This window comes from Xenopus laevis, chromosome 2L (genome assembly GCF_017654675.1).
Source record: "Xenopus laevis strain J_2021 chromosome 2L, Xenopus_laevis_v10.1, whole genome shotgun sequence".
Lineage (NCBI taxonomy): Eukaryota > Metazoa > Chordata > Amphibia > Anura > Pipidae > Xenopus > Xenopus laevis.
The window spans coordinates 47,593,680-47,607,042 of record NC_054373.1 but is presented as its reverse complement, the minus strand read 5'-3'; the positions used below and the strand labels follow the sequence as shown (position 1 = coordinate 47,607,042).

At 41.1% G+C, this 13,363-nt stretch overlaps 1 protein-coding gene across 4 annotated transcripts in view; it reads left to right on the top strand.

Moving 5' to 3' along the window:
• The window catches only part of LOC108708033 (collagen alpha-1(XXVI) chain-like), a 288,973-nt gene that overhangs the window by 252,859 nt on the left and 22,751 nt on the right, over positions 1-13,363 (top strand). For all 4 annotated transcript variants that reach the window (XM_041581832.1, XM_041581831.1, XM_041581833.1 and 1 more), the window contains 2 exons: positions 3,523-3,670; positions 4,236-4,274. In XM_041581832.1, the coding sequence (XP_041437766.1) occupies positions 3,523-3,670; positions 4,236-4,274 (187 nt within the window). The remainder of the gene's footprint in view (positions 1-3,522; positions 3,671-4,235; positions 4,275-13,363) is intronic.

Here is a 13,363-nt window from a genome sequence, read left to right as displayed (position 1 = left end):
CCTTCAACTTCGAATATCGAAGTCGAAGGATTTTGCGCAATTCGTTCGATTGAACGATTAAATCCTTTGAATCGAACGATTCGAAGGATTTTAATCTATCGATCGAAGGATTATCCTTCGATCAGAAAATTGTTAGCAAGCCTATGGGGACCTTCATTGAGCTCGGTAGCTTTTAGGTGGCAAACTAGGGGGGTCGAAGACATTTTTAAAGAGACAGTACTTCGACTATCGAATGGTCGAATGGTCGAATATCCGAACGATTTTTAGTTCGAATCATTCGATTCGAAGTCGAAGGTCGTAGTCGAAGGTCGAAGTAGCCAATTCGATGGCCGAAGTAGACAAAAAAACCATTTGAAAATCAAATTTTTTTTCCTCTAATTTCCTCTATTCGTTCACTCAAGCTTAGTGAATGGGCCCCTAAAAGTTAATTCAAAGGTGAACAACTGCTTTAAGAGGAGGGAACTCAACCTCAAAGTGACTACATCAACTATCGTTCAACTTCTGGCTTAGTGCCATGGTCAGACTTTGCAATGATAAAGTCCCTGTAAATAATAATAATACAATAATACACAAGGACAAGCTCTGCAAGTACTAATATATTATTCCTTTGTACTTATTTTATTTCATTCCAGTTATTGTTTTACCTCATAAAGTCCCATGTGCCTCACACAGCATGAACTCAAAACTGGCAATGTAACTGTAAAATTAAATTAACGATGATGTTTCTCCCACTGGTTGTATATTCTAAGAAATTCACTTTTATATCTTAAATGCTAGGAAACAAAAGCCGCAGTTTAAACATCGGAGATCTGTCATTTTTTCTTCTTCTTGTTTTAAGAAAAAATGAGCTGCAAATAATAGTCAATAAAAGGCATAACTCATAGGTATCACACCCAGTGTGTTTAATGTTGTGAGCTTTACTTTCAAAATCAGGCCTGTGTTGACATCCATGTGTTCTTTTATTGAATCAGTACATGATATTCTAAGCCCTAATTATAGATGACCTTTTTATTTCTGTCATATGGAGAATCTATGGTGCAACTTCTTGCAAGTGATACTGGATATGCGGGTTATTTGATCTTATAACTACCCAATTTAAAGAAAATTGCCTATGCAACATCTTCAATGATATTGTGCAAGTTTTGACGGCCATTAAGTTGCCATTGAATAAATGGGAACTTTGGTAGTGTAAAAGCTGCCAAGAATTAGGCCATTGTCATCACTGAGCAACTTCAATGTGAACCTTTTGGACATATTCAGCCATTTTCTCCCTTGAGAAGATGTAACTGAAATGGGTAATCGCTAGGGATGCACCGAATCAACTATGTGGGATTCGGCCGAATCACCGAATCCTTCGTGAAAGATTTCGGTGCATCCCTAGTAATCGCTATGCTTATAAATATTTCAAGTTGAATAACCTTTTATGTCTATGAAAGTTTTAATTCATACAGGGCATGGAATACAGTATTTCATAGTGATATATCTAATTGCAATCGTAAAAACTCTTCATCACTTATGCAAGAGACTTAAGGTGGCCATACCTGGGCAGATCCACTCATTTGGAGTCACTAAACTAACAGTTCTTGCCCCGATATGCCCACCTTGAGTTTGCAATATCGGGTTGATCAGATCGTGGGTCCTAGGGCCCAACAATCGAACACCTGGAATGCAGTAGCATCAACAAACCAATGTGATCCTTAATACAATGGGATTTTTTTATCCCCAATTTTCAGCCAGATATTAGTCAGGACCCTATACATTGGCCAATAAGCTGGCAACTTGGTCTGCCAGCAGCTTTTATCTGCCCATGTATGGCCACCGTTATTCATAAGTTTTCCAATATTCTAGAATGACTGTATTATTTCATATGCTGTGTGTCTCCCCCCTGTGCCTTACTGGTCAGATGGTCCTGGTTTACATTGTTAATGCTTTGACAAAACCCCATTCTGCAAACTTTTAGAGCAACTTTTCTTTTTTTTGGTCTTTGGTGACCTCCGTATTGTTGTCCACTGAGTTTATGGGTCCTGTTCCCTTACATGTGTTCAAGGCTTCCCTTTACACTTCCTCCAAGTAAAGGCTGGCCATGATAGGAGAGACCATAGCAGAACCATTTTTATGCCTATAAAAGATATTCTTGTTCTTGAAGTTTGTAGTGTTTAGACATCGATCCAGTAAAGAACAATTGGTCCAGCAAGTCTTTTCTGAAGTTTTGGAAATACGTAAAGGCATCCTAAAATTTAACTCATTCCTTATGTCTCTCTGAACAATATCTGATTAAAGGGATTCACTTTCCAATATTTTTTCAGTCCATTTGGTTTCAGAAAGACTTTTTTCCATTTACTTTCTTTTTTCTATTTGTGGCTGTTTTCTAATATTTGAGAAAGTTTAATTTTTGACCTTCTTATGTTTTTCTGAAGCAGCCCTAAGAGGAATCACACACTTTGTAACTGTTCTAAATTGATACATTAGCTGATACATTTCTTATCTTTGTCCCTGCTGAGCAGAATCCCTGAATTTCATTACAGGCAGCTGTTAGAATTGATACAATAGTTGCTAATACTCCAGAGATGCTGCTGAGAAATGTATCAATGAATGAAGCAAATTGTAACAGTTCAAACTCAAACGCCAGTGACAGGAACATGAAACTTTAAACTTCAATTCTGGGAAAAACTGGAAAAAAATGGAAATCCATTGAAAACATTTCTGGTGAACAATCTCAAAACAACTGACCTGAAAAAATAGTTTGGAAGGTTTATCTGTTCATTTATATATAGTGATGTGCGAATAAATTTGCCAGACACAAATTTGCGGCGAATTTCTCTGTTTTGAAGCAAGCAAATTAATTTGCTAATCTGCGGCGACAATTCACCGGCAAAAAATATGATGTGTCCAAATAAAACTGACGTGCATCAAAATTGCTGAATGTCGAATTGTCGAGTCAAAAGTGCCTATTGACCTTCATGCATTTGGACCAAAAAGTTGTTTTTGGTCCAGCGAGTTCGGGGTTAACGATCTGAAAACTTCAGTGAGAAAAAACTCAAATTGCTCGAATTGACAGAGTTTTTGAGTGGAAATCCTCAGAAAAAAACTTGAACATCATGAAGACTATTAACATCTTCAAATGGTTAACGACCTCTGCCATTGAATTCTACATGACCTCGACAGGTTTTAAATGGTTTATTTTTGGATTCAAGTTATTTCCAGGGTCGGGGTATAATAAATCTCTAAAATGTGAGGTTTTTTTAAACAAGAAAAATCAATTTCTTTTTTACTCCAAAATAACCTCGAAAACTTGAATTTGCTATGGGAAACACAACTTGAACCTTAATAAATATACCCCTTAATCTATTTAAATACATTGTATAATTTACTTGAATGGGCACCTGGGATTATACTTCTTATTGTTTCCCATTAAACTATTACATTTTTTTCCCATGCTAAATTAAAATGTAATGTTTTTTTTACTCAATCCATCGGTAGTGTGTTCTGATGGTTTGTTTTTTTTTGTTTTTTCATTTCTAGATAATCAACCTTGTGACTGCTGAGAAATCAGACAATGATCTGCTGATCACAAGAGAAACAACATCATGGAATGATGATTTTCTGCCTGGTGCTATTCCTCTTCTGAGCCCTGGAATCAAATTTAGGAAAGCACTGAAACCACCAACAGGTGAGACAATAGGATCTTATTGGTGGTTTTATAATGTAGAAATATATGTTTGTGGCATTGAGATTTTTTTAATTTATGTTACTGCTGCTAGTATAGCACCCTTGCTATAACAGGCTTACTACTCTAAAGGGGGTCATTTAAGGCTAAAATCACACAGGTTGTTTTCATTTAAGTCACAAGTGATAACTGAAAAATGCAGGGATGGATGGCGGTGCTACAATCAGGCAGTGCAATATTTTCATGCTGCAAATGGGCTCCCCTAAATTGTTTTCATTGTCCTTTAAGAGACGTCTGAAATTTTCTTCTACTTATGTAATAGAAGTAATTTATCATAAGAGCCATCCTTTTTCTACACACTGTCTTCCTTCAGTGCAGACTTAATATTTATGTATATATATATATATATATATATATATATATATATATATATATATATATATATATATATATATATATTATTAAACTTTATTTGAAATTGATTATATTTAATTGCATATGTACACATCTGGGTCAAGAAAACGTCAAACAAATATCAAACAATTGATCTATTGTTGTAATTTAACAGGATCCAAGGGTGAAAATATTGAAGAAAAGAGAACAAGAGGTAAAGAAATATCATCTATTTATACACACACACACACACACACACACCCACACACACACCCACACACACACACACACCCACACACACACACACACATTTTGTGCATACTGCTACTGAAAACAAAACAATCCCTGTTTTGTTTAAAGGGTAAGGCATTTTTCAGTAGCAGTATGCACAAAATTTCGCTGTCTTAAATATATATTGATAATGGGTGCAGAGGACTATATGTCTGTTTGTCTATATGTATTTTGTGGTCACAGCCTCATTGCACCTAATGGTTTTAAAAATTAGTGGTGAGCACAACTTCCCTTGTTTGTTATTTATTTATATATATATATATATATATATATATATATATATAATACACAAAAGCTATGAATATCCTGTAAATTATATCCTTATAAACGGTGAGTTCTGATGTCATCAGTTATAAACGGTGAGTAGTGATGTCATTTCTGTCACATTACTCACTGAAACTTGTGTATTATAATAAATAAAGTACCCCCAGTTGTAAAATATATATATAATATCAAAACAGGAGGGTTGTGGGAGCACTCTAAAGGCTTTAAAGTATATATATATAAGTATAATAAATGCTATTGCATATGTACCCAAAACAGGTGTTATTTTGTTACAAAGTTATGATCATAAAATTGATAAGCCACCATACCACGTCAAGGTAAACCCCGAATGGCGGTCCCTAACTTGTTTTATTTTTTATGTGCATTCTAGCATTACCTGTAATCAATGTCTGTTGAACGCTGTTTTTTCACTGAGGGCTAAATCCTCCCCAGCCAGCAATCAGGCTATTAAAGGAGAGATATTCCCAAAACAAACGCCCAATTTTAAAAGCATATATATAGGATCCATTATCCAGAAACCCGATATCCAGAAAGCTCCGAATTACGGAATGGCTCTCCCATTGATCCCATTTTATCCAAATAATCCAATTTTTTAAAAGATTTCATTTTTCTCTGTAATAATATAGTGGTACCTTGTACTTGATCCAAACTAAGATATAATTAATTCATATTGGAAGCAAAACCAGCCTATTGGGTTTATTTAATGTTTAAATGAATTTCTAGTAGACTTAAGGCATGAAGACCCAAATTACAGAAAAATCCATTATCTGGAAAACCCCCCAGGTCCAGAGCATTCTAGATAACAGGTCCCATACCTATATATATATATATATATATACAGTATATATATATACTACTACTATTACTACTACAGAAATTATCCCCAGCACTCCAATATATATAGCCCCCTGGGAAAACCTATTTTGCACAACTGAACTGCAACTCTAGTAAAAAAAAGTTTGTAAAAAATATGCATAAGCTGACGCGTCCCATCAAGGCAGTGTCCAAGCGTCAGTCCTAACTAAGTGAAAAAAGAGAAAGTGTTATCTTGGGGGGAGAAAGACCATACGTGCTTTTCTCTTTATTTAGCATGATCTCTTCTAAAGACACCATTAAGTGGTGGTTGGGAGAGCAGGCATTGAGGGGAGAGCCATCTCCCCATAATATAAAATGAAAACAACAAAGTGAAATGCCGCCCATTCCTTTTTATTGGGTGCACATGGGTCAGGCTTGATATACATACTACTACAAAAAAAATACTACTACAAAAAATAAGTTGTCCCAGGGGGCTATATATTGGAGTGCTGGGGTTAATTTGTGTAGTAGTATGTATATCAATGTCCAGAAAAAATTTGTTTAGTGGGAGCACTTACCGGACACCAGAGTCAAACGTGCTGCACAGCCAGCCGCCATCCCATGCGGTCAAAAGGATCCCAAGGACAAGAAGAAAAAACAGCGGAGCACCGTGAGAGTCCAGTAAAAGCTTAAAGCGTTTCGTGGCGTCCTGCCACTTCATCAGAAGCTTCTGATGAAGTGGCAGGACGCCACGAAACGCGTTAAGCGGGCAGCCAGGGTTGACTGCTGCTGTAACTAGGGATGTCGCGGACTGTTCGCCCGCGAACTAGTTTGCGCGAACATCGGGTGTTCGCGTCCGCCGAATGTTCGCGAACGTTGCGCGACGTTCACTAATTTGGGTTCGCCTTAGCTGGCGCTTATTTTTGCCCTCTCACCCCAGACCAGCAGATACATGGCAGCCAATCAGGAAGCTCTCCCTCCTGGACCACCCCCACACCCCCTGGACCACTCCCCTTCCATATATAAACTGAAGCCCTGCAACGTTTTTTCATTCTGCCTGTGTGTGCTTGGAAGAGCTAGTGTAGGGAGAGAGCTGTTAGTGATTTGAGGGACAGTTGATAGTAATTTTGCTGGCTAGTAATCTACTTGATACTGCTCTGTATTGTAGGGACAGAACTCTGCAGGGATTTGAGAGACATTTTAGGTTAGGTAGCTTTGCTGGCTAGTAATCTACCTTCTACTGCAGTGCTCTGTGTGTAGCTGCTGTGGGCACTGCTTCTGATCTCTCATCTGCTGACTGCTGCCTGTAACCCAATAGTCCTTGTAAGGACTGCTTTTATTTTCTTTTTTGTTTTTTTACTTTGCTACTATAAGAGCCCAGTGCTATTAGTCTAGCTGTGTTGGGGAGTGGGACTGGTGTGCTGCTCCTAGTAGTTCAGCACCAACCAGAGTAATTTTTTTTTTAATATACATATACATATTTTTTTATTTTACTTATCTTACTGTTCTTTAACGTGTCCAGTGCTGTTTGCTGTTCTTCATAGTAGTGCACCAATAGTAGTGCACTTGCAGGCATTATTTGCCCAGTGTGTTCTTCAAACAACTGCCAGCTAGCTGTGTGAGCTTGTTCATATTATGTCTAAATATCAATAATAATACCGTCTCCAGAAACACCACCTGAGTGACGTTTTTCAAGCAGCAATAATATATTCCGTATCCACTGCTGTAGTGTATACGTTGACCTTGCAGGCATTGTTTCAATTTGTTTGCCCAGTGTGTTCTTCATTTTCAAACAACTGCCAGCTAGCTGTGTGAGCTTGTTCACATTCTGTCTAAATATCAATAATAATACCGTCTCCAGAAACACCACCTGAGTGACGTTTTTCAAGCAGCAATAATATATTCCGTATCCACTGCTGTAGTGTATACGTTGACCTTGCAGGCATTGTTTGCCCAGTGTGTTCTTCAAACAACTGCCACCTAGCTGTGTGAGCTTGTTCACATTCTGTCTAAATATCAATAATAATACCGTCTCCAGAAACACCACCTGAGTTGTTGTTGTTTTAAAAAAAATGCCAGGCAAAGGCAGGCCGCCACGCAGAGGCACTAGGGGCTGTGCTGCTATGCTATCCTGTGGCCCTAGGAAATTGCCCAGTTTTACAAAGGCAATTACCCTGAACTCCCAAAATGCTGAAGAGGTAGTTGACTGGCTTACACAGCACACCCCATCCTCTACCGTTTCTAACTTTGCCACAACATCCTCATCCTCCTCTGCTATGGGCACCCCACGTAACACTTCCTCCACCACCGGCGCCCCTTCTTCACTGGAGTCAGAGGAGTTATTTACACATGAGTTTTTTGAACTGAGTGATGCGCAACCATTATTGGCAGAAGAAGATGAAGGAGATGAGGACGTTACACCAGATATAATTCTGGCAGACAACACAACAGAGATGGACATAATGAGTGATGAGGAGGTCCCCGCTGCTGCTTCCTTCTGTGAGCTGTTAGAAGAAATTGATGCATCTGAGGAGAATGATGATGAGGAGATTGATGTTTTGTGGGTGCCCAGTAGAAGAGAGCAAGAGGAGGATAGTTCAGATGGAGAGACGGAGAGTCAGAGAGGCAGGAGGAGAATAAGACTTAGAAGAAGCAGGGAGGACAGCTCGCAGGGAACAGTAGGGCAACAACATGTATCGCCACCTGTGGTCAGCCGGCCAACGCACCCGCCATTGCCGCCAACTTCTACTGTTACCGCCAGATTGCCAGCTTCAAATAGGTCAGCAGTGTGGGATTTTTTTAATGTGTGTGCCTCTGACAAAAGCGTTGTAATTTGCAATGAGTGCAGTCAGAAACTGAGTCTTGGGAAGCCCAACACCCACATAGGTACAAGTTCTATGCGAAGGCACATGAACGTCAAGCACAAAGCACTATGGGAGCAACACCTCAAAGGCAGCAGACAAACTAAAAGCCACCCTCCTTCTGGTCCAGCATCTTACTGCTCTACCTCTGCTGTCCTTGACCCGTCTGAACCACCCTCCACTCCGCCTTCCACCTTGACCACCAGTTCCCAGTCATCTGCCCCCAGCCAAGTTTCTGTGAGGGCCATGTTTGAGCGTAAGAAGCTAATGTCTGCGAGTCACCCCCTTGCCCGGCGTCTGACAGCTGGCTTGTCTGCACTCTTAGCCCGCCAGCTTTTACCATACCAGCTGGTGGACTCTGAGGCCTTCCGCAAATTTGTAGCAATTGGGACACCGCAGTGGAAGGTACCCAGCCGCAATTTTTTTTCAAAGAAGGGAATACCACACCTGTAGCACCATGTGCAGAGCCAAGTCACCGCATCTCTGTCACTTAGTGTTGGGGCAAAGGTCCATATGACTACTGACGCATGGTCCTCCAAGCATGGTCAGGGCAGGTATGTCACCTACACTGCCCACTGGGTGAACTTGCTTATGGCTGGGAAGCAGGGAATGCGTGGCTCAACAACAACAGTGGAGTTGGTGTCACCGCCACGGATTGCACGCGGTTCTGCCACCACCTCTACTCCTCCTTCGCTCTCTACCTCGTCTTCTTCCTCTGCTTCCTCCTCCTCTGCTGCTGGGTCCTCCTCCTCCACACCTGTGCACCCCCAGCTCCCCTTAGCCTATTCGACGTGCCAGGTACGCCGTTGTCATGCTGTCTTGGGGATGACGTGCCTGGAAAGCAGAAACCATACCGGATCTGTACTCCTGTCATCTCTGCAGTCACAGGCCGATCGGTGGCTGACCCCACACCAACTGAAGATCGAAAAAGTGGTGTGTGACAACGGAAGCAATCTGTTGGCAGCACTGAGACTGGGCAATTTAACACATGTGCCCTGCATGGCACATGTTCTGAATTTAATAGTCCAACGTTTTATCTCGAAGTACCCAGGATTCCAGGACATTCTCAGGCAGTCCAGGAAGGTGTCGGCCCATTTCAGACGTTCCTACACAGCCATGGCACGCCTTGCTGACATTCAGCAGCGGTACAACATGCCAGTCAGGCGTTTAATTTGCGACAGCCAGACTCGCTGGAATTCAACGCTCCTCATGTTTGAACGTCTGCTGCAACAACAAAGAGCCGTCAATGAATACCTGTTTGAACTGGGTGGTAGGACTGGATCTGCAGAGCTGGGGATTTTTTTCCCCCGTTACTGGGTGCTTATGCGCAATGCCTGCAGGCTCATGCGCCCTTTTGAAGAGGTTACAAACATGGTCAGTCGCACCGAAGGCACCATCAGCGACCTAATACCCTTTGCTTTCTTCCTGGAGCGTGCCGTGCGACGAGTGACAGATGAGGCTGTAGACCAGCGTGACGAGGAGCAGGAAGCGCACGATTTCTGGTCGGAATCACCAGAACGAGCCCAGGCACCTGCTGCAACGCAGGGAGAGGTGTCAGAAGTGGAGTCAGAGGAGGAAGGTGGCTTTGTGGAGGAGGAGGACCAACAGGAGCAGGCTTCCCAGGGGGCTTGTGGTGACCGTTTGGGGACCCCTGGTCTTGTACGTGGCTGGGGGGAGGAGACCGTGGATGATGTAGTCCTTGATAACGAGGAAGCGGAGATGGATACCTCTGCATCCAACCTTGTGAGAATGGGGTCTTTCATGCTGTCATGCCTGTTGAAGGACCCCCGTATCAAGAGGCTTAAGGAGAAGGACCTGTACTGGGTCGCAACGCTACTAGACCCTCGGTACAAGCATAAAGTGGCAGAAATGTTACCAACGTACCACAAGTCCGAAAGGATGCTGCATTTACAAACCAGCCTGCAAAACATGTTGTACAATGCTTTTAAGGGTGATGTCACTTCAGGAACTCATCAACATTCCAGGGGCAGAGGTGCCAGTAATCCTGCCACGAGCGCACCTGCAAGGACAATGCACTTTGGCCACTCTGTAACGTCAGACATGCAAATGTTTTTCAGTCCAAGGCAGCGCCAGAACCCTTCTGGATCCACCCTCAGAGAACGCCTCGACCGGCAGGTAGCGGACTACCTGGCATTAACTGCAGATATCGACACTCTGAGGAGCGATGAACCCCTGGACTACTGGGTGCGCAGGCTTGATCTGTGGCCAGAGCTGTCACAATTTGCCATGAACCTCTTGTCTTGCCCCGCCTCAAGTGTCCTCTCAGAAAGGACCTTCAGTGCAGCAGGAGGGATTGTAACTGAGAAGAGAACTCGCCTAGGTCACAAAAGTGTGAATTACCTGACCTTTATTAAAATGAACGAGGCATGGATCTCGGAGGGTTACTGCACGCCGGAAGACTTGTTCTGACTCCCCATGCAGCTGTCCTTCTCTGCACGCCGCATTACTCCACACACAGCTGTCCTTTAGCGTCCTCCTCCCTCCGCCACCGTTACAAACTAGGGTGCAAACCCTACTGGTTTCATTTGAATCAAAACTTTTTGGACAGGTAAATCCTGAGTTTTTCTGGCCTCTGTGCTTCAGTGGCTGCAACCAAAAAAATTACTATTTTCAGCAGTTATATGGCATATTTTTTCTGGCCTCTGTGCTTCAGTGGCTGCGACAAAAAAATGACTATTTTTAGCATTTATATGGCATATTTTTTCTGGCCTCTGTGCTTCAGTGGCTGCGACAAAAAAAATGACTATTTTTAGCATTTATATGGCATATTTTTTCTGGCCTCTGTGCTTCAGTGGCTGCGACAAAAAAAATGACTATTTTCAGCATTTATATGGCATATTTTTTCTGGCCTCTGTGCTTCAGTGGCTGCGACAAAAAAAAATTACTATTTTCAGCATTTATATGGCATATTTTTTCTGGCCTCTGTGCTTCAGTGGCTGCGACAAATTTTTTTTATATTTTTAGCATTTATATGGCATATTTTTTCTGGCCTCTGTGCTTCAGTGGCTGCGACAAAAAAAAATTCATATTTTCAGCATTTATATGGCATATTTTTTCTGGCCTCTGTGCTTCAGTGGCTGCGACAAAAAAAACATAATTTTTCAGGAAAGTACACATGCCTAATTTTTCAGGGTTCTGCAACAGTGGCAAAATCGCATCTATTATGGTCACCGCAGGTGATCAATAAAGTAGACCAAAACTGGGCCCACACTGCAGAATCGGTGTTTTTTGGTTCACTTCACTGTACATTGAATTACCTCTGCCTGACCGTGCACGTGCGCACAAGCACGGTGACTGCTAAACACACCACTACAGAAATATTGCCACCAACAGGACGAACATCCTGGAGGTGACAAGCAACTAGTAATTAAAAACTATTATTTGCTCACTTGACGTTATCATTCATAAAAATTGTTACAAAGTATCTTATTTGCACCTGTTAGCTGTTCTGAGCTCTCTGCCAAAAGCTAATTAAGTTAGAAACTGTTTTTTTTCTGGCTGTTCAGTGCAGAGAAAAGAGGGACTTTCCAGTACAAAAGAGGGACAGGGGGTTGAGTGGTCAAAAGAGGGACAGTTGGGAGGTATGCAAGTGCCACCTAGCTGTGTGAGCTTTTTCACATTCTGTCTAAATAATAACAATAATAATTCCGTGTCCGTAAACATCACCTGAGTGATGTTTTTACAGCAGCAATAATATATTCCGTATCCACTACTGTATACGTTGCCCTTGCAGGCATTGTTTGCCCAGTCTTTAACCAAGTGCCACCTAGCTGTGTGAGCTTTTTCACATTCCGTGTCCAGAAACATCACCTGAGTGACGTAGTGTGATTTCTGCCCTTTACAGCACAAAACGCAGCGCTGTGTCAACAATGTATTTTTTAGAAACATTTTTGCCCTTGATCCCCCTCTGGCATGCCACTGTCCAGGTCGTTGCACCCTTTAAACAACTTTAAAATCATTTTTCTGGCCAGAAATGTCTTTTCTAGCTTTTAAAATTCGCCTTCCCATTGAAGTCTATGGGGTTCGCGACGTTCGCGAACCGTTCGCATTTTTGGCCGGAAGTTCGCGAACATGTTCACGAACATTTTTTCCGACGTTCGCTACATCCCTAGCTGTAACCTGTTTTTACATGTTTACTGAATAAAATTTCCATTTTTTAATACTTTTACTGGACTCTCACGGTGCTCCGCTGTTTTTTCTTCTTGTCCTTAGTATGTATATCAAACCTGACCCATGTGCACCCAATAAAAAGGGATGAGCGGGGCATTTCACTTTGATGTTTTAATTCTTATATATATATATTTATATATATATATTTATATATATATATATATATATATATATATATATATATATATATATATATATATATATAATAACGTTTATATGTACTTTAATGTATAATGCAAATAGATGCGTTTGCAATCCTTAGTTTACATGACTATAAAGCACAGTTTCTCTGTAAAACACAGCTTTAGACTAGAAGAAAATAACTTTCATTTGAAGCAACGTAGAGGGTTCTTCACAGTCAGGACAGTGAGGTTGTGGAATACACTGCCGGGTGATGTTGTGATGGCTGATTCTGTTAATGCCTTTAAGAATGGCTTGGATGGTTTTTTGGACAGACATAATATCAAAGGCTATTGTGATACTAAGCTCTATAGTTAGTATAGGTATGGGTATATAGAATTTAATTAAAAGTAGGGAGGGGTGTGTGTATGGATGCTGGGTTTTCATTTGGAGGGGTTGAACTTGATGGACTTTGTCTTTTTTCAACTCAATTTAACTATGTAACTATGTAATTCAAATTAATTTACCACACCACAATGTACAAGAGCAATTTCTGATGGAATCACCATGCTTTTTATCCACAAAGCATTGTAGTTCTCAGGGTTATTGCATTTTATGCAATTGCATTTATTTAATATTGAACCCAGTATTCCCAGCAATGTCATATTTTCCCCATTAATAAAAACAGAAAACATCTTCTTGAGCCAAGAAACTGACACATCTACCAAAGGAGATCAATTTGTTACTTCTTTTAAATCTG